Genomic DNA, 22,595 nt, shown 5'->3' with positions numbered 1-22,595 from the left:
AGTTGATGTGCTAGAAATTTTGGAAAACATTAAGATTGATAAGCATCCAGGGCCAGACCAGATTTATCCTAGGCTGCTCCGGGAAGCGAGAAAGGAGATTGTCTCCTCACTCTCCACAGGAGTCGTACCGGAGGATTGGAACGAGGTAAATGATGTTCCTTTTTTCAAGAAGGGTAATAGGGAAGTCCCTGACAGTTACAGACCAGTCAGTCTTGCGTCTGTGGTCAGCAAAGTTCTGGAAAGAATTCTGAGGGATAGGATTTATGACTATTTGGCAAAGCATAGTGTGATTAAAGGCAGTCAGCATGGCTTTGTGAGGGGCAGGTCATACCTCACAAATCTTATTGAGTTCTTTGAGGAGGTGTCAAGACAGGTCGACAATGGTCGAGCAGTGGATGTGGTGTATATGGACTTCAGCAAGACATTTGATAGGGTTCCCCATGGTAGGCTCATTCATAAAGTTAGGAAGTATGGGATACAGGGAGATTTGGCTATCTGGATTCAGAATTGGCTGGCTGACAGAAGGCAGAGAGTGGTTGTAGATGGGAAGTATTCTGCCTGGAGGTCAGCATTGAGTGGTATCCCGCAGGGCTCTGTTCTTGGGCCTCTGCTCTTTGTAGTTTTTATAAAATGACTTGGATGAGGAGGTTGAGGGGTGGGTTAGTAAATTTGCAGATGACACAAAGGTTGGAGGTGTCGCCGATAGTATAGAGGGCTACTGCAGGCTGCAGCACGACATAGACAGGATGCAGAGCTGGGCTGAGAAATGGCAGATGGAGTTCCACCTGAATAAATGTGAAATGATGCATTTTGGAAGGTCGAACTCAAATGCTGAATATAGGATTAAAGACAGGATTCTTGGCAGTGTGTAGGAACAGACGGATCTGGGTGTGCAAGTACATAGATCCCTCAGAGTTGCCACTCAAGTGGTTAGGGTTGTTCAGAAAGCATGTGGTGTTTTGGCTTTCATTAACAGTGGGGTCGAGATTAAGAGCCGCGATGTTTTGCTGCAGCTCTACAAGACCCTGGTGAGACCACACTTGGAATATTGTGTCCAGTTCTGGTCGCCCTACTATAGGAAAATACAGAGGCTTTGTAGAGGTTGCAAAGAATGTTTACCAGGATGCTGCCTGGACTGGAGGGCTTGCCATATGAAGAAAGGTTGAATAAGCTCAGACTTTTCTCTCTGGAGAGAAGGAGGAAGAGAGGAGACCTGATCGAGGTGTACAAAATAATGAGAGGAATAGATAGAATCAATAGCCAGAGATTTTTTCCCCAGGGCAGGATTGACTAGTACGAGAAGTCATAGTTTGAATATATTAGGAGGAAGGTATAAAGGAGTTGTCAGAGGTAGGTTCTTTACTCAGAGAGTTGTGAATACATGGAATGTATTTCCAGCGGTGGTGGTGGAAGCAGAGTTACTAAGTACAGTTAAGCGACTGCTGGACATGCACATACATAGCAGTGAGTTGAGGGGTGTGTAGGTTAAGTTACTATATTTGACATTAGGATTAAATCTCGGCACAACATCGTGGGCCAAAGGGCCTGTTCTGTGCTGTTCTTTTCTATGTTCTATGTGCTATAGACATTGTAGTAGGACATTTAGAAAGATTGAATGTAATTAGGTAGAATCAACAATTTTATGAAAAGGAATTCATGTTCAATTTATTTTAGTTTTTTGAGGAAGTAATGTGCTGTGAATTTGAGGAACCACTGGATGTACTGTGTTTAGATTTCCAGAAGGCATTTGAAAACATTGAAGATTATTTTGGGAAATGGAAGCTAATGGTGGCAGATGTATAGATTGAAGATTAGGTAAAAACAAGGACTGCAGAATGCTGGAAACCTCTATTCCTGATGAAGGGCTTTTGCCTGAAACATCAATTTTCCTGCTCCTCGGATGCTGCCTGCAGGCTGTGCTTTTCTAGCACCACTCTAATCTAGATTGAAGATTGGCTAGTTAGCAAAAAAAACTATAGGTTCAAATGGACCATTTTCTGGTTGATAAGATGTAAAAGTGGTGTGTCACAAGTATCACTGTTAGAAGCTAAACCTTTTACAACTTCTATAAATGACTTGGATGAAGGGACTAAGGCATGGTTACTAAATGTTCTGATGACATAAAGTTAGGTATGTCGTGAGGAGGATGTAAGAAGGCTAAAAGGGGATATAGATAGATTGAACTTTGAAGCTTTTGTTCACTCATGAGATGTGGCTGTTGCTGGCTGGGTCAAAATTTTTTTAAGATTAGATTACTTAGTGCGGAAACAGGCTCTTCGGCCCAACAAGTCCACACCGACCCTCCAAAGAGCAACCCACCCAGACCCATTCCCCTACACCTAACACTAAGAGCAATTTAGCATGGCCAATTCACCTAACCTGCACATTGTTTTTTGGACTGTTGGAGGAAACTGGAGCAAACCCATGTAGACACTGGGAGAATGTGCAAACTCGACACAGACAGTTGCCTGAGACAGGAATTGAACCTGGGTTCAATTCACTCGGCAAATCACTCGGAAATTCATTTGTGCATCAGCATTTTTCTGTTATTTAACCTATTGTTATGATCATCCTACACAGATGTTATTACACACCTTTGGTGTATGCACAAATGAATTTCCGAGTGATTTGCCAAATTTGTTCTCTGGAATGGGCCTACAATATCTCAGCACCCCACAAGGTGATGCTTAATCAAATTGTTGAGTCTCACAGACAATTCCCTCTATTGGACAAAGTTTCCATTTCAACTTTAACTTTGTTCAAGAGTGGGTGACCGAATGTCAGAAATGTTTTGAGACAGGGAGACATAAACTCTTTCTTTTAGAAAGACATAACCATCTAAAAGGTGCAGTGCAGTTTAGCAATCTCCAAAGTCATGGCTCAGAGTCATTGAGAAAAGCTCAAGAAACAAAAGGCTATGGAAAAAGAGTTTAAGGAACTCATGTTAAGAAATAAATGATTGTGATAACAGTTTCTGCATGGATCCCAGGAAGGGACATTGACGAAAGAAATTGTCTTGATTGAAAAGAATCCAATTACAGCGGTGTTACTGAACAAGGAACTTTAAAATGGAAACAGGGTGACCCCTCACTGTGGTTTGAGTATCATTGTTTGGGGTAAAATGGAAGTATCTTTATTATTGATATCTGTAATACTGTTTCACCTAGTTATTTACCTATGTCATTTATTGCTCATCCTTAGCGAAGATGGTGGAGAGCTGCTGTTTTGAATCCCTGCAGTCTATTGTCTAATTGCTGAGAGATTGCAGAGCTTTTAGATATAGAGGAGTGTAGGTAACCTAGTGGATGAATCACAACCGAGTTTTGAGAAGATTTGTAGCTTAGGTTGAAGTTCTGGATGTAGGTGCTCGCTGAGGTGGAAAGGTCGTTTTCAGACGTTTCGTCACTATACTAGGTAAAATCTTCAGTGAACCCCTGGATGAAGAATTGCTGATGATTCCTGATTTCTATTTATATGCTTGGGTTTCTTTGGGTTGGTGATGTCATTTCCTATGGTGATGTTATTTCTTATTCTTTTTCTCAGGAGTTGGTAAATCGGGTCCAAGTCTATGTGTTTGTTGATAGCGTTCCGGTTGGAATACCATGCTTCTAGAAATTCTTGTGCATGTCTCTGTCTGGCTTGTCCTAGGATGGATGTGTTGTCCCATTCGAAGTGGTGTCCTTCCTCATCTGTATGTAAGGATATTAGTGAGAGAGGGTCATGTCGTTTTGTGGCTAGTTAATGTTTTTGGACAAGCATGCAGAAAACTAGCCACCAGGATACATGAACATCAACTAGCCACAAAACGACATGACCCTCTCTCACTAATATCCTTACATACTGATGAGGAAGGACACCAAATGGGACAACACATCCATCTTAGGACAAGCCAGACAGAGACACGCACAAGAATTTCTAGAAGCATGGCATTCCAACCAGAACGCTATCAACAAACGCATTGACTTGGACCTGATTTATCACCCTCTAAGAAAAAGAATAGGTAATGACATCGCCACAGGAAATGGCATCACCAACCCAAAGAAACCCAACTATATAAATAGAAAGCAGGAAACATTAGCACTGCTTCAGCCGGAGGCTCACTGAAGATGTTACCTAGTATAGTGATGAAACGTCTGAAAATGAACCTTCCAGCTCAGCGAGCAAACCTAATCCATAATCACAAGGTTAGTATGCAGGCGCAGCAAATAATCAGGAAAGGTAATAGAATATTATCATTTATCACAGGGGAATTGAATGCAAAAGTAGGGAGCTTATGATTTAATTATATAGGACATTGGTGAGGCTGCATCTGTACAGTTTTGGTCTTCCTATTTTAATAAGAACCTACTAGCTACTAAAAGGACTTTGCAAGAGATAAAGCAAGTTTTGAATGTTTCTAAGTCGAGAACTGTTTTCTGAAAGGATGGCCACATTATGTACCCAATATTCTGATATCAAACCAGCACTTTGAACAGTGTAAGCACCTCACAGTTGTTGGCAAATTACTGGTCTTCAGGAGATTAGTTACATCAAGAACACTTCAGCCTGATATTCTTCAATGCATACCCCTTCCCCACCCATCAAAGCATTTAGCGATCAATGAAGTGATGTGTGTGGATGCAGCAATCAAGTTGGTGGCCAGACATCACCACTCTCTAGAAGACATACAAGACCAACAAAAACCATTGTTACCTTTCCCATCAGTAGCGTGGAAGCAACTGGGAATGGATTTGTTTGAGTTCAAGGTTATATAGACTGAAGTTAGCTTTTTGCGTAATAACACAACAGATATTGTATTCAGTCCCTCAAAAGACATTACTGTACACTCAAGATCCTGGACATTGTCATGTCAGACGTTGGACCAAAGATTGCAGCTGCAGTTATTACTTAGTAATGTTATCACTGGCCTATTAATCCAAAGATCCAAATTATGTTCTGCAGGTCCACATCCAAATCCCATCACAGCAGACAGTGGAATTGCAATTTAATCCAAATTTGGAATTAAAATTCTAATAGTATTCCAACCCTACCCATTGTTGAGTGTCTGTTTTTAAAAAAAAGCATAAACATCACAAATGTCTTTTTAGAAAGAAAATTTACCATGTTTACCAGGTCTGGCCTACATGTTACTATAAAGTCTTAGCAATATGGTTGACTCGTAACTGCCCTCTGAAAAAGTTGAGTAAGAGCTTCAGTGGCATTCCAGGTTAACACATGTTGGCACAGACAATGACACCCTTAACCCATGAATGTATAATAAAAAAAAACAAGCAGTTCCAAAATTAAATATGCTTTCATGTTACCAGTTCAGCTGGAGAGGCTGATTGAGTGGTGTGAATGATTAAAGTTTGAGCAGACAAATTCCTGATCCTAATTTATAAGAAGGTCTTAATCTTACTGGATTGAATGATCAATCCTCACTGCTCAGAATGGATTATCACCACCAGAAATGTTAGGTAGGGAGAGTGAGAACACAACTTCCATCAAAACCTAATGTTGTAGAAAACGATCACGAAATAAAATATCGTGAAGAAGAGACAACTGTGACCAAAAATTCAATAACTTGCAAAGACCACAAGGTTTACCAGAGCTGAAGCCCAAGAAGGGAGTATGGGTAAGATGTGGAGAGGAGGTATAATTATTGAAAGAAAACCACAACTATGGTTGATCAAACGTCCAGCTGCTTTCTGTTGATCGATTCTCTCCTTGTGTAGTTCAGAGTAAAGGTACTCCAATCAAGTGAATAAATCAGTGACTGTTAACTCTGTAAGTTTTTTAGAACTTCAGTCCCTGAGGGAGCCACTGGATGGCAACTTCAGTGAGGGTTTGAGTTTTTCTAAATCTATCCTTTATCACTGTTCTGAATTAATCCACAAGATTTCAAGGATCCACTCAAACTAATCGTGCTCAAGAATAAAATCTTAAAAATCCTGCTCTGTGAGCAGGGTCAACAAAAAAGATATTATTCCAATGCCAACACTGTCCCAGATTTTATGAAAAATTGTGTTCAAAAAGGCTGAATACATTTAATCCTCTTCAAATAAAGGAGGTTTAATTAATGCATTGATGCAAAGCTGGATTGGTAAGGTGGAGATACAGCTGATGTTAGGCAGACTTAGCCAGTGGACTAATTGAGGATAGTGAAAAAGTATAGATTTAGAGAAACTCAAACCCAAACTGGTGCTGCCACCAAGTGGTTCCCTTAGGAACTTAAGTTCCAAAAATCTTCCTTCGTTTCAGTCTCTGGTTTATTCTCTTTATTGAAGTACCCTCAGTCTGAACAACACAAGTGGAGAACTGATCAACAGTTAGCAACTGTATGTTTAGGTCCGGTGAACAGAGAGAAGTGGATTAAATAAATATGCATGATTAGAGTCAGAAATAGAGCCTCAATTCCTGATGAAGGGCTTTTGTCCGAAACATTGATTTTCCTGCTCCTCGGATGCTGCCTGACCTGCTGTGCTTTTCCAGCAACATTCTAATCTAGACTCTGGTTTCCAGCATCTGCAGTCGTGGTTTTTACCTAAACAAATATTCATGCTAATTTATTTAGGAGAGGTTATGGCTTTGAGGTACTATCACTAGATTATTAATCTGAGACCTAGGGAATGTTCTGGGGACCAGGGTTAAAATCCCTCCCATGATTGATGGTAAAATTTGAAATTTTGTAAAAAAATTCGGCAATTAAGAGTGTAATGATGACCATGAAATAATTCTTGATTGTTGTAAGTATCCATCTGATTCACTAATGTCCTTTAGGGAAGGAAACTGCCATCCCTATGTGGTCTGGTCTACATGTGACTCCAGGCCCACAGCAGTGAGGGTTACTCTTAACTGCTCTCTGCATAATCAAGGGTGGGCAACAGATGCTGGTACCCACCTTCTGTGAATGAAGAAAAAAAATTGTGTTTCTTGAACGTTAGATTTAGTTATCTAATTTAGGCAGTTGACCATTTGTAAGGAATTTTCAGGTGGTGCAACAAGTTTAGGAGCAGCAGTTTAGATATGAAACATTAATTAATTAAATAAGGAACATATACAATTCAGAATGGTTCATTGATACCAGAGGATGAGCAGCCAATTGACAGAGTATGCACTCATCTCATTAAGGTTATGAAGACAGCATTCTGCTTGCTAGCCAAAGTATTAGAGGACTCCTCAGTGAGTTGTGTTCCGCCTCTCCTGGTTCACCTTTTATCGGAGGAAACAGCTGTCTAGTGATCACATGCTGAGAACTGCTGTCTTCAAGCTCTGATGCTCTGCACATGCTGATACACCCTGTTTGAGACTACCAATACAGGTTCAAACAAATGGTTGACACAGCATGGTTTGCCAATGTGCAAAACAAGCATCCAGCAATATGGAAGTTGTGTGATAAATTAATGTTTTTAAAAAGCTATCAGCAGAATCAGTTCTGAGTAAGGGGCACTGAACCTGAAATGTTAACTCTTGATTTCTCTTCACTGATGCTGCCAGACATAGAGTCATAGAGATGTACAGCATGGAAACAGACCCTTCAGTCTAACCCGTCCATACCGACCAGATATCTCAACCCAATCTAGTTCCACCTGCCAGCACCCGCCCATATCCCTACAAACCCTTCCTATTCGTATACCCATCCAAATGCCTTTTAAATGTTGCAATTGTATCAGCCTCCACCACTTCCGCTAGCAACTCATTCCATACATGTACCACCCTCTGCGTGAAAAAGTTGCCCCTGAGGTCCCACTTATATCTTTTCCCTCTCACCCTAAACCTATGCCCTCTAGTTCTGGACTCCCCGACCCCAGGGAAAAGACTTTTGTCTATTTATCCTGTCTATGCCCCTCATGATTTTGTAAACCTCTATAAGGTCACCCCTCAACCTCTGATGCTCCAGGAAAAACAGCCCCAGCCTGTTAAGCCTCTCCCTATAGCTCAAATCCTCTAACCCTGGCAACATCCTTGTAAATCTTTTCTGAACCCTTTCATGTTTCATAACATCTTTCCGCTAGGAAGGAGACCAGAACTGCAAGCAATATTCCAACAGTGGCCTAACCAATGTCCCATAAAGTCGCAACATGACCTCCCAACTCCTGTACTCAGTACTCTGACCAATAAAGGAAAGCATACCAAACGCCTTCTTCACTGTCCTATCTACCAGCGACTCCACTTTCAAGGAGCTATGAACCTGCACTCCAAGGTCTCTTTGTTCAGCAACACTCCCTAGGACCTTACCATTAAGTGTATAAGTCCTGCTGAGATTTGCTTTCCCAAAGTTTCTGATTTACAGTAACTACTTCATTTTGGTTATTGTTCAGAAGAGATGTTAGGAAGCACTGCTACATACAAAGGGTGCTAGAGCTTAGGAGCACTCTTCCACAGAGGCTGGTTATGCAAGATCATTGTAATTTTAAATCTGAGATTGTTAATTTTTTGTTAAATGAAAATATTAAGGGATATCAGTCAAAGGCAGGTGGTATATGGAGTTAACCTGCAGCTCAGCTGTAGATTGAATAGTGGAACAATTCCAAGGGGCTGTATGGCCTATTCTTGCACCTACATTTAATAGTGTATCAACTTAAAGGCAGTGAAGAAGGCTAATAGCATGCTGGCCTTCATAACAAGAGGAATTGAGTATAGAAGCAAAGAGGTTCTTCTGTAGCTGTACAGGGCCCTGTGAGACCGCACCTGGAATATTGTGCGCAGTTTTGGTCTCCAAATTTGAGGAAAGACATTCTGGCTATTGAGGGAGTGCAGCGTAGGTTCACGAGGTCAATTCCTGGAATGGCGGGACTATCTTGCGCTGAAAGATTGGAGCGACTGGGCTTGTATACGCTTGAGTTTAGAAGGCTGAGAGGGGATCTGATTGAGACGTATGAGATTATTAAAGGATTGGACACTCTGGAGGCAGGAAACATGTTTCTGCTGATGGATGAGTCCCAAACCAGAGGAAACAGTTTAAAAATAAGGGGTAGGCCATTTGGAACAGAGTTGAGGAGAAACTTCTTCAACCAGAGAGTGGTGGGTGTATGGAATGCTCTGCCCCAGAAGGCTGTGGAGGCCAAGTAGGTAAAAACAATGAATACAGATGCTGGAAACCAGATTCTGGATTAGTGGTGCTGGAAAAGTTCAGGCAGCATCGAGGAGCAGTAAAATCGACGTTTCGGGCAAAAGCCCTTCATCAGGAATACAGGCAGAGTGCCTGAAGGATGGAGAGATAAATGAGAGGAGGCACTATGTCTGTATTCCTGATGAAGGGCTTTTGCCCGAAACGTCGATTTTACTGCTCCTCAGATGCTGCCTGAACTTTTCCAGCACCACTAATCCAGAATCTGGCTGCCTGAACTGTGGAGGCCAAGTCTCTGGATACTTTCAAGAAAGAGTTGGATAGAGCTCTTAAGGATAGTGGAATCAAGGGTTATGGAGATAAGGCAGGAACAGGATACTGATTGAGGATGATCAGCCATGATCATAATGAATGGCCTACTCCTACACCTATTGTCTATTAAAAGTCCTAATAAACACCCCATCATTAATATTGAAAAATGAGTTTCATATTTATTGAATGTCAAATTTCTCTGTTGTGATTATAAGTCCATACTTTTTAAATTTAAAAACAGTTTTCATAAGTTTATATTCATACTTCAGCTTGCATCATTATTCTTACATAATCAGTTGTTGTCCTATCAGATCACTTTAATTAAAAGTGAAGCTAATTGGGGCTTTAATATTTCTTGGTCTTGCTGTGTGAATACTTCATTTTGATTGGCTGCTTCGTTCTGCCTGGTTACCACTTTAAATTGGTATTGGGAAAGCAGAAAGTCAGTCCAGTGAGATTGAGGTTTCACTGACAGCTTTCTTCAAGGTCAGCACTCACTACAAATTACAGGTCAATGTTAATGATGCATGAATTTGTTGCTCTGAGACAGGTAAGAAGGGATAAGATTAACAAGCCTTGGATGATGAGAACAGAAGAGCTTCTTGTCAAAAGGAAGAAAGCAGCCTACATAAGGTGGAGGAAGCAAGGGTCTAGCACAGCTTTAGAGGATGACAGGTTTAATAGAAAGGAGCTCAGAAATGGACTGAGGAGAGCCAGGAGGGGCCACAAAAAGGCTTGGTGGGAAGGATTAAGAAGAACCCAGGGGCATTTTACTCATATTTGAGGAATAAGAGAATGATCAGGGAGAAGGTAGGGCCGATCAGGGATTGCGGAGGGAACTTGTGCGTGGAGTCTGAGCAGATAGGAGAAGCCCTAAATGAGTTTTTTGCTTCAGTTTTCACTAAGGAAAGGGACCTTGTTGTGAATGAGAACTTTGAGGAGCTGGGAAACAGATTGACAAAGTTGATATGCTGGAAATTTTGGCAAACATTAAGATTGATAAGTCCTCAGGGCCAGACCAGATTTATCCGAGGCTGCTCCGGGAAGTGAGAAAGGAGGTTGCTAAGCCACTGGCGAAGATCTTTGCCTCCTCACTCTCCACGGAAGTCATATCGTAGGATTGGAAGGAGGTGAATGTTGTTCCTCTGTTCAAAAAAGGTAATAGGGAAATACCTGGCAATTACAGACTAGTTAGTCTCACGACTGTGGTCAGCAAGGTTTTGGAAAGAATTCTGAGGGATAGGATTTATAACTATTTGGAAAAGCATAGCATGATTAAAGGCAGTCAGCATGGCTTTTGAGGGGAAGGTCATGCCTGACTAATCTTGTTGAGTTTTTTGAGGAGGTGACAAGACAGGTCGACAGAGGTCGAGCAGTGGATGTGGTGTATATAGACTTCTGCATGGCATTTGATAAGGTTCCCCAGGGTAGGCTCATTCATAAAGTCAGGAGGTATGGGATACAGGGAGATTTGGCTATCTGGATTCAGAATTGGTTGGCTCACAGAAGGTATAGAGTGGTTGTAGATGCAAAGTATTCTGCCAGGTCTGTGTTGAGTGGTGTCCCACTGGGCTCTGTTCTTGGGCCTTTGCCCTTTGTAGTTTTTATAAATGACTTGGATGAGGAGGTTGAGAGGTGGTTTAGTAAATTTGCAGATGACACAAAGGTTGGAGATGTCGCCGATAGTATAGAGGGCTGCAGCACGACATAGACAGGATGCAGCACGACATAGACAGGATGCAGAGCTGGGCTGAGAAACCTGGATAAATGCGAAGTGATGCATTTTGGAAGGTCGAACTTGAATGCTCAATGTAAGGTTAAAGTCGGGATTCTTGGCAGTGTGGAGGAACAGCGGGATCTTAGTATTGAAGTGCATAGATCCCTCAAACTTGCCACCCAAGTTGGATAGGGTTGTTAAGAAAGCATATAGTGTTTTGATTTTCATTAACAGGGGGAATTGAGTTTAAGAGCCGCAAGGTTTTGTTGCAGTTCTACAAGTTCCTGGTGAGACCACACTTGGAATATTGTGTCCATTCTGGTTGCCCTACTATAGGAAAGATACAGAGGCTTTGGAGAGGGTGCAAAGAAGGTTTACCAGGATGCTGCCTGGACTGGAGGGCTTGTCTTATGAAGAAAGGTTGAATAAGCTCGGACGTTTCTCTCTGGAGAGAAGGAGGAAGAGAGGAGACCTGATCGAGGTATGCAAAGGAATGAGAGGCATGGATAGAGTCAGTAGCCAGAGACTTTTCCCCAGGGCAGGATTGACTGGCACGAGAGGTCATAGTTTTAAGATATTAGGAGGAGGTATGGAGGAGATGTCAGAGGTAGGTTCTTTATGCAGAGAGTTGTGAATGTGTTGCCAGCTGTGGTGGTGGAAGTAGAGTCATTAGAGACATTTAAGCGACTGCTGGACATGCACATGGACAGCAGTGAGTTGAGGGGTGTGTAGGTTAGGTTATTTTATTTTACATTAGGGTTAATCATCGGCACAACATCGTGGGCCGAAGGGCCTGTTCTGTGTTGTACATTTCTATGTTCTACGTTAACTGTAACATAGGCTTTTTCTGTAAGAAGAATGAGTACAAGATGGAAATACCAAAGCAGAGATTTGAACTTTTGTAATCCTTAGTTACAGGGGTATTCACCTTGTTAAAACTGTTCCTTCTGGGAACTGTAACAATTAAAGATGCAAAAAAGACAGCATCGTGAATTCAACAAAATCAGAAATTGCTGGAAAAAAATCTCAGGTCTGCTGCATCTTTGGAGAGAAAATAGAGTTAATGTTAATTTCTGTCAGCTTCACATCAGTAGTGGGAAAACTGATGGAGGCTATAATACAGGAAAAGGGAAACAACTTGGAGAAATGCCTCACAGTGCCAGGAACCCAGGTTCGATTCCAGCCTTGCAACTGTCGGTGTGCAGTTTGCATATTCTCCCTGTGTCTGTGTGGTCCTCCCACAGTCCAAAGGTGTGTAGGTTAGGTGAATTGGCTGTGCTAAATTGCTCACAGTGTTCAGAGATGTGGAAGTTAGGTGTATTACTCAGGGGTAAATATAGGATAGGAGGAATTGGTCTGGGTGGGTTACTCTTCGGAGGGTCGGTGTGAACTTGTGAGGCCGAAGGGCCTGTTTCCACACTGTAGGGATTGATTCTAAGAAATAAGTTCGTACTAGACAGTCAAGGTGGGTTTGCCAAATGTAATTGAGTTCTTTGAGGAGATGACACAGGCAATGGAAAAGGGCACTGTGGTTGTTTTCTATTTTGGCTTTCAGAAATTATTTAATACAATGTCACTTGATTGCAGAGTAGGACCATCTGGGTAACTCTTTTAGGAGCCAGTGCTGACATCATGGGTTGAATGCCTTCATTTTGTACTATAGAATTTTATGTTTCTATTTCTCACCATGTACAATATAGAGGATAAACACCTGGCCAGAGACTAACCAAGTCAAGAGCTCCTTCTGCCAAGTTAACTATAGGCTCTTTCTGAATGAGCCAAGATTTAGAACTGCTGCAGGTAGATCAACTGAAGGAACCACAATATATTTCCAAATCAGGATGCTGACTAGCTTGAAGAGGAATTTAACAGGTCGTGCGATTCCCATGTCCTTGTTGACCTTGTTCTTCTTGGATGAAAGTGGTTATAAGTATAGGAGGTGCCATTAAAGAAGCCTTAGTTAATTTTTGCTGTGTGTCTATTAGATGGCATGTATTGCTGCCTCTGTATGGTGGTAGTGAAGGAAGTGAATTTGAAGGTGGTGGATGGGGAGCCAGTCAAGTAGACTGCATTGTCCTGGATGGTGTCAAGCTTCTTGAGTGTTAGTGGAGCTGCACTCATCCAGGCAAGGGAATATTCCATCACTCTCCTGACTTGTGCCTTGTAAATGGTGGATAGCCTTTGGAGAGTCAGGAGGTGAGTTACTTCCTGCAGTATTCCTATCCTCTCTCCTGCTGTTAAGGCCACTGTGTTTATATGGCTGGTCTAGTTGAGTTTCTGGTCAGTGATCAGTATTTTGGAGTTCAGATCTTTCATCTTCACAAAATTTTTTTCAACACCAGGAGAGTTCCACATAAACTAATATTAAAACACTAAATATGTATGTTTAATGGTAAAGCTGATTATTTTTGTGTCATGTTATTGAGGGTCTGTAAATATCTTCTAACAATACAGTCCATTAGAAACTATAAATGCTGACTTAGTTTCAGGTTGTCATGAGTCAATGAAGTGAACTGTTAGAAATTGAGATACAATGCGGTAAATGAAAGGTATTCTGAAATTCTGTTTTGATTCATACCTAATTTAGTTCATCATAATGTACAAAGTATGACATATATTTGCTCAATTTTTTATGCAGAAAACTTCTGTCAAGTGACAGGAACCCACCCATTGATGACTTAATCAACTCGGGAATCTTGCCAATCCTTGTGCAATGTCTTGAAAGAGATGAGAAGTATGTACAGTGCTTGTATGATAATTTGACAGAGCTTTGTGTGTTCTTAAAGTATAAGTGTTGGCTCTCCTGCATTATGATATCCTTTCTTATCCCTTTATTACCCATGTTGCTGCTGTTTTGGGAACTTTTACAAAATGATATATATATGAAAACCTATGAAAGTGTGCCTGGAGTTTTTCATGTGTGGAGAACAAATTTTTATTACTTGGAAAATCATTTCTTTTCCTGAAATTCCCTCTGTTTCAAGTATACATTGTGCAAATGTCTTCCCCAGGTGTTGACTATTTTCTAAAAGCAGCCAACTGTTTGGATATGGGCACATACTTGTTTGTCAATGCAGCATTCTCTTTGTACTGACGTCTGACAATGTGGCACTTCTTCAGTGCTGAGCCTCTGACGGTATGGTACTCCCTCAGTACTGACCCTCTGACAGTGCAGAGCTCCCTCCCTACTGACGCTCCCTTAGTACTGACCCTTCGACATTAAAATGTTACCTCAGTACTGACCTTCTGACAGTGGTGCACTCCCTCAGTACTGACCCTTTGACAGTGTAATTCTCCCTCAGTAATGACTCTCTGACAGTGCAGCATTCTGTTGTACTGACTCTCGCACGGTATAGCACTTCCCCAGTATTGAATGTCTGACAGTCAGCATGCCCTCAGTACTGAACTTTGGTGGTAATGTGCATTATGTGGTGGTATCGTGACTGAATCCACAATGTTCTGCTTTCAAAGTGAATGTGCTACTTCTGAACCAAGCCTGGATAGTTAATGAGTTGTAACTCAAATTCTCATTGAGAAATACTTAACCTGAGAATATTTCCATTAACCCATGTAATTCTCCATTGCTCCCATCTGTGCAGCCCTTCACTCCAGTTTGAAGCAGCATGGGCATTGACCAACATAGCATCAGGAACATCAGCACAAACACAGGCTGTAGTCAAAGCTAGTAAGTGATCAAACAAACTTTTTATCATCTGCTGTTATATGGTGGTCATTGTTCAGAAATTTGTTCGGACTTTGCTGTTTGAGTAAGGTCTTATCATCCCACTTGTATGAAAAATATTGACTAGAAGTTTCAGCATGGAATCCAGGAACAGAAGGCCAATCAATGCGAAGAGTTTGGAGTTTGCTTAAATTGCAGATCAGGAAAGGAAAACTGAATTGTAAAATGAGATTACAGCTGTTAATTTATCCTAGAATAAGCCTCTTAGAGCTCTGGAAATTTGTTGTATTAGCAAAGATTATTGAAGGTGTAGGGGTTGGAATACACTTCAGGATTTCAAAATGAAAGATGTTTGTCTCTTGGGAAATGTCAGTGTTTAACTATTTTAGTGCGGGACAGCATTGATTTTTGTGATTTACCTGTTTCCATGTTGGAGGTTAACAGTGTCACTGGTAGATGTGTGCCAAAGAAAGCTGTGGCAAGACTAACAATTATCAATGAATCCAGTTTCCAAAAAGTTGACAAATGTTTTTGTCTGTAACTTTATCTCAGTAAATGCGTAAGATCTTTCAGTGATGTCCAGGTGTTTTACGCTAGAGATTTTTCAATTTTATATTCCACGAATAGACTACCATCTATTCAGTGATATCTGAATTATCTTGGTTTGTGAGCATCTTAAAGGAAATGACTCACTTGCTGTAATTGTTTCAATAGTGGAGACAAAAGTAATTGGAGTAAGTACACTGCTTAGGCATTGTAATAACCAGCCTCAATGTTCTATTACAGATGCTGTGCCTTATTTCCTAAGGTTGTTGCATTCACCACATCAAAATGTCTGTGAACAAGCAGTTTGGGCCTTGGGGAACATAATTGGTGAGAACCTAACCAGTTGAAGAATATTACACTGAAAGTGATTTGGTATCTGGGGTATTTTGGACAGAGGGGTTGTCTCTCTAGTTTTGGTCTCCCCCTCGAGCTGAAGTATCTCTACACCTGTGGATTAAACTCCCACTTAAACCTAAAGACCATTTTTAACATTTCACTCCTGGGATGCGTGAGTCACTGGCTGGACCACCAGTTATTGCTCATCCTTTAGGACCTGATCAACTTAATCACTCGTGCTGCTGCCAATCCATTCTTAACTGTGGACTTTGAAATCCCCCACCCAGAGTACATTTTGCATCCTTGCCATCTTCAGTGCTTCCCTTAAATGTTGGTTAATGTGGAGGAGCAATGATTTATCAACTGAGGGAAGACAGTATGGTAATCAGCAGGAGATTTCCTTGCCCATGTTTAGCCTGAAGCCATAAAACTTCATGGCGTCTGGGGTAAATGTTGAGGCCTCCCAGGGCAACTCTTTCCTGACTGTATACCACTTTGCCTCCAACTGTGCTGGTTCTATCCTGTCACTGGGACAGGGCATATCCAGGGATGGTTCTGCTGGTGTCTGGGACATTGCCTGTAATGTATGATTCTGTGAGAATGACTATGTCATGCTGTTGCTTGACTGGTCTAAGAGACATCTCTCCCAAGTTTGGCACTAGCCCCTGGATGTTAGTAAGGAGGCCTTTGCAGGGTTGACGGGGCCATTTCTGCTGTAGTCTTTTCTAGTTTGGTTTTAGCAAGCAGGCTGTTCAAAGCTGCAGGTCAAAGAAAGCTGCTGCAGTGAAAAGAGGTTCCGTGCTTCAGCGAGTGATCCTTAGCTGATCCTCTCTGCAATATTTCTGTCCTGTAAGAACCTGTGTTTGAATTTACCTCTTTGCCACTGGGGTGTATTTATGAGATGTTGCTTGAAATTGGAACAGCTCTTTGTTAAGTTGCAGGGGATATTGTTTCAGTTGGGTCTGTTATGGACCAGGCCAGACCCCCCTCACAATATTTTAAGAAGGTAGCCTAGACCCTAATTTTTTTAATTGTTTTAGGCAGATGTAAAATGGATATTTCAGGAGTGATGTAGCTGGTCAAACCACTCAGTTTTAAATGAAACAATTTATTTACAGACTACCAAATGAAACACAAACAGAAACACGAAGAGATCAGAATATACAATAGCTTATCTGAAAACCCAACGTGGCCACTCCCCTTTCATTTAACAAATGTTTTAAAAAATCCTAAAAGCCCTTTTCCCTGATTGTTGCCTTAGGCAGTATCTGTTAGCCATAATCAAAGTTGCTACTCAAGACAAATCGGAACCTCTGCCTTTTAGAGCCCCTTTTGAATAAACCAAGGACAACATAACATTGTTAAAGGAGCAGCATCATCACAATTGACAATGATTTAATGGCCATGAGTAGATTCTTATTTCCTGATACTGCTTATTGAATTCAAATTCCACCAACTGTCATGGTTGAGTTTCTGGAATAATAATGTAGTGATAATGCCACTAGGCCACCTATCTATTTCTAACTTCAATGCCCTCACAAATGGCTTAGCCTCCACAGCCCTGTGCTGCAGTGAGTTCCATAGATAATCACCTTCTGCTGAAGAAATTCCTCCTTGCCTCAGTTCTGAAGGATTGGCCCTTCACTCTGTGGCTGTGCCCTCGGGTCCTACTCTCTCCTGCTGGTGGAAATATCTTCTCCACATTGACTGTATCCAGGCCTGTCACTATTCTGTAAGATTCTATGAGATGCCCCCTCATCCTTCTAAACTCCATAGAGTACAGACCTAGAGTCCTCAAATGATCCTCATTTGACCACCCCTTCATCCCAGGAATCATTCTTGTAAACCTCCTCTGGAGCCCCCTCCAACACCAGAGCATCTTTCCTTAGATATAGGATGCAACACTGCTCACAAAATTCTAAATGCAGTTGGACCAGAGCCTTATACAGCCTCAGCAGTACATTTGTGCTCTTGTATTCTAGCCCTCTTGAAAACTAATGCCAACATTACATTTGCCTTCCTAAATGCCCACTAAACCTGCATGTTTACTTTAAGAGAATTATGAACTAGGACTCCCAAGTCTCTTCGTGCTTCAGATTTCCAAAGCCTTTCACCATTTAGAAAACAATCATTGCCTCTACTCTTCTTATGAAATTGCATAGCCTGACACTTTTTCATATTATAATCCATCTGCCACTTCTTTGCCCATGCTCCTTGTCTGTCCAAGTCCTTCTGCAGCCTCCCTGCTTCCTCAACACGACCTGTCCCTTCACCTACCTTTGTGTCATCAGCAAAGTTAGCAACAATGCCCTCTCTTCCAAAGAAACATAGAAGATAGGAGTAGGAGGAGGCCATTCGGCCCTTCGACCCTACTCCACCATTCATCAAGATCATGGCTGATCATCCAACTCTAAAATCTAATCATAGAACGTAGGACATTACAGCGCAGTACAAGCCCTTCAGCCCTCGATGTTGCGCCGCCCTGTCATACCAATCTGAAGCCCATCCCACCTACACTATTCCGTGTACGTCCATTTGCCTGTCCAATGACAACTTAAATGCACTTAAACTTGGCGAATCTACTACCGATGCAGGCAAAGCATTCCATACCCTTACTACTCTGAGTAAAGAAACTACCTCTGACATCTGTCTTATACCTATCCCCCCTCACTTTAAAGTTGCGTCCCCTCGTGTTTGCTGTCCCCATACTTGGAAAAAGGCTCTCTCTGTCCACCCTATCTAACCCTCTGATTATCTTGTATGTCTCTATTAAATCACCTCTCAACCTTCTCCTCTCTAACGAGAACAGCCTCAAGGCCCTCAGCCTTTCCTCATAAGACATTCCTTCCATACCAGGCAACATCCTAGTAAATCTCCTCTGCACCCTTTCCAAAGCTTCCACATCCTTCTTATAATGCGGTGACCAGAACTGTACACAATACTCCAAGTGTGGCCGTACCAGAGCTTTGTACAGCTGCAGCATAACCTCCTGGTTCCGGAACTCAATCCCTCTATTAATAAAGGCCAAAACACTGTATGCCTTCTTAACAACCCTGTCAATCTGGATAGCAGCTTTCAGGGATCTGTGTACATGGACACCGAGATCTCTCTGCTCATCTGCCCTCCCAAGAATCCTACCATTAGCCCAGTACTTTGCATTCTGATTACTCCATCTAAAGCGTATCACCTCACACTTGTCCACATTAAACTCCATTTGCCACCTCTCAGCCCAGCTCTGCATCCTATCTATGTCTCTCTGCAACCTACTACATCCTTCTTAACTATCCACAACTCCACCAACCTTAGTGTCGTCCGCAAATTTACTAACCCACCCTTCTAAGCCCTCATCCGGGTCATTTATAAAAATGACGAACAGCAGTGGACCCAACACCGACCCTTGCGGTACGCCGCTAGTAACTGGACACCAAGATGAACATGGTCCATCAACTACAACCCTCTGTTTTCTTTCAGCAAGCCGATTACTAATCCAAACTGCTATGTCTCCCACAATCCCATTCCTCTGCATTTTGTATAATAGCCTATTGTGGGGAACCTTATCGAACGCCTTGCTGAAATCCATATACACCACATCAACCTGTTTGGTCACTTTGTCAAAAAAGTCAATAAGATTCATTAGGTACGACCGACCCTTCACAAATCCATGCTGACTGTCCCGATCAGATTATTTTTTTCTAGATGGTTATACATCCTATCTCTTATAACCTTTTCCAACACTTTACCAACATCTGAAGTGAGACTCACTGGTCTGTAATTACCAGGGTTGTCTCTACTACCCTTTCTGAACAAGGGAACCACATTTGCTATCCTCCAGTCCTCAGGCACTATTCCTGTAGACCATGATGATTTGAAGATCAATGCCAAAGGCTCGGCAATCTCTTCCCTTGCTTCCCAGAGGATCCTAGGATAGATCCCATCCAGCCCAGGGGACTTGTCTATTTTCACACTCTGCAGTATTTCTAAACCTCTTCCTTGTGAACCTCAATCTCTTCTAGTCTAGATGCAAGTATCTCTGTATCTTCCTCGCCAACATTTTCATTTTCTATAGTGAACTCTGTCAAAAAATATTTATTTAGTGCTTCCCCGATCTCCTCTGACTCCATACACAACTTCCCACTATTATCTTTGATTGGCCCTAATTTAACTCTCATCATTCTTTTATTCCTGACATACCTACGGAAAGCCTTAGCGTAAAGCCTGATCCTATCCGCCAACAACTTCTCATGTCTCCTCCTGAGTTCTCTTTTTAGGTCTTTCCTGACTTCCTGGTAACCCTCAAGCGCCCTAACTGAGTTTTCACATTTTGTCCTAACATAAGCCTTCTTCTTCTTGACCAGGGATTCCACTTCCTTAGTAAACCACGGCTCATGCGTTCTATATCTTCCTCCCTGCCTGACAGGTACATACTTATCTAAGACACACAGGAGCTTTTCCTTGAATAAGCTCTACATTTTTAATGTGCTCATCCCCTGCAGTTTCCTCCTCCATTCTACGCTTCCTAAATCTTTCCTAATTGCATCGTAATTTCCCTTCCCCCAGCTGTAATCCTGCTTTCTCCCCCATAACCTTTGATCCAGTTTGCCCCAAGTACTATGTTTAGCTGCCCCTTGAATACATCCTTTGTTTTGGCATCAGCTACTTCCTGTGGTAATGAATTCCACAGGCTCACCATCCTTTGGATGAAGAAATGTCTCCTCATCACCATCCTAAATGGTCTACCCCAAATCCTCTGACTGTGACCTCTGGTTCTGGACACACCCACCATTAGGAAAATCCTCCCTGCATCTACCCTATCTAGTCTTGTTATAATTTTATAAGTCTCTAAGCAATTCCACCCTCATTTGTCTGAACTCCAGCAAAAACAATCCTAACCTAGTTAATCTGTCCACATAGGTCAGTCCCACCATCCCCAGAATCAGCCTGGTAAACCTTCGTTGCACTCCCTTGAGAGCAAGAGCATCCTTCCTCAGAAAAGAAGACCAAAATTTCACACAGTATTCCAGATGTGGCCTCATCAAGGCCCTGTATAATTGCAACAACACATCCCTGTTCCTGTACTCAACCTTTTGCAATGAAGACCAATATACCATTTGCCTTCTTTAGTGCCTGTTGCATCTGCATGTTTACCTTCGCTGACTGTGGGTCCCGCTGCACACTCCCCTCTCCCAATTTACAGCCGTTCAGGTAGTAATCTGCCTTCTTGCTTTTGCTTCCAAAGTGAATAACCTCACATTTATCCAAATTGTACTGTACCTGCTGATTTGCCAACTCATCCAACCTGTCCAGATCATGCTGAAAGATCTCGGCATCCTCATCACTGTTCACCCTCCCACCCAACTTGGTATCATCTGCAAAGTTTGAGATGTTACATTTTGTTCCCTCACCCAAACCATTAATATATATTGTGAATAGCTGGGGTTCCAGCACTGATCCCTCTGGCACTTCACTAGTTACTGCCAGCCATTTGAAAAGGACCCATTAACTCCTACTTTTTGTTTCCTCTCTGCCAACCAGTTTTCTGTGCATCTGAATACACTTTCCCCAATCCCACATGCTTTAATCTTGCACAATAATCTCTTGGGCAGACAGATTGTTAATGTATAATGTGAATAGTTGTGGTCCCAACATTGACACCTGCAGAACTCCATCTTGAAAAGGATCTCCACGTCTATGCTTACTGACAGTCAGACAATGAGTACCTTGCCCCTAACACCACAGGCTCTTAGCTTATTTAGCAACCTCCTGTGTAGCATCTTGTCAAAAGCCTGAAAATCCAAATAGACCATGTCTACTGGCTCTCCTTTGTCAAACTTGCTTGTTCGATTAGATTAGATTACAGTGTGGAAACAGGCCCTTCGGCCTAACAAGTCCACACCGACCCGCTGAAGCGCAACCCACCCAGACCCATTCCCCTACATTAACCCTTCACTTAACACTACAGGCAATTTAGCATGGCCAATTCACCTAACCTGCACATTTTTGGATTGTGGGAGGAAACCAGAGCAGCCGGAGGAAACCCACGCAGACACGGGGAGAATGTGCAAACTCCACACAGAGAGTCGCCTGAGGCAGGAATTGAACCTGGGTCTCTGGTGCTATGAGGCCACAGTGCTAACTATTGTGCCACTGTGCCGCCCCCTCAAAGAATTCTAAAAGCTTTGTCAGGCATGACTTCCTTTCATGAAGCCATGCTGACTCAGTCCTATTTTACCATGCAATTTCAAGTTCTTGCAATATCATCCTTAATAATGCACTCTCAAATCTTACCAATGACCAAGGTCAGGCTAGCCAACCTACAATTTGCTGTCTCCTGTTTACCTTTGTTCTTAAACAGGGGTGTAACGTTAGTCATTTTCTGTCCTCTGGGACCGTCCCTGACGCCAGTGATTCCTGAAAGATTACCACTAATGCCTCTGCAATCTGCTCAGCTGTCTTCTTCAGAACTCTAAGGGGTAGTCCATCTGGTCTGGGTGATTTAACCACCTTGAGACTTTTCAGCTTCCCCAGCACCTTCTCCTTAGTGATGACCATTACACCCACCTTAGCACCCTAACTCTCTTCTAGTTCTGGTATGCTGCAGGTGTTTTCCACTATGAAGATTGATGCAAAGTATCTGTTCAATCCTCCACCGTTTTTTGTTCCCCAATGCTATTTCTCCAGCCTCATTTTCTTGCAGTCCAATGTCTAGTCTTGCCTCTGTCTTACCTTTTATATATCTTTCATGACTTTTGTAATTTCCTTTTATCTTACAAGCTGACTTAATTCTCGTATTTCAACTTCTCCACCTTATTGCCTTCTTGGTTATCCTCTGTTGGTTTTGAAAGGCTTCCCAGTGTGTTTCTTCTTCCTGGGGATGAACTTCTGCTGTGCTCCTGAATTACCCCCAAAAACTCTGCCATTGCTGCTCCACCATCTTCCCTGCTAGGCTCCCCTTG

At 42.2% G+C, this 22,595-nt stretch overlaps 1 protein-coding gene across 2 annotated transcripts in view; it reads left to right on the top strand.

Moving 5' to 3' along the window:
- Positions 1-22,595, top strand: part of LOC140496101 (importin subunit alpha-4-like) — a 125,809-nt gene that overhangs the window by 42,111 nt on the left and 61,103 nt on the right. For both annotated transcript variants that reach the window (XM_072595662.1, XM_072595663.1), the window contains 3 exons: positions 13,717-13,812; positions 14,678-14,763; positions 15,547-15,633. In XM_072595662.1, the coding sequence (XP_072451763.1) occupies positions 13,717-13,812; positions 14,678-14,763; positions 15,547-15,633 (269 nt within the window). The remainder of the gene's footprint in view (positions 1-13,716; positions 13,813-14,677; positions 14,764-15,546; positions 15,634-22,595) is intronic.

The sequence above is a fragment of the Chiloscyllium punctatum genome, chromosome 25 (assembly GCF_047496795.1).
Source record: "Chiloscyllium punctatum isolate Juve2018m chromosome 25, sChiPun1.3, whole genome shotgun sequence".
NCBI classification, from domain to species: Eukaryota; Metazoa; Chordata; class Chondrichthyes; order Orectolobiformes; family Hemiscylliidae; genus Chiloscyllium; species Chiloscyllium punctatum.
This window is presented reverse-complemented; position numbering and strand designations above follow the sequence as displayed.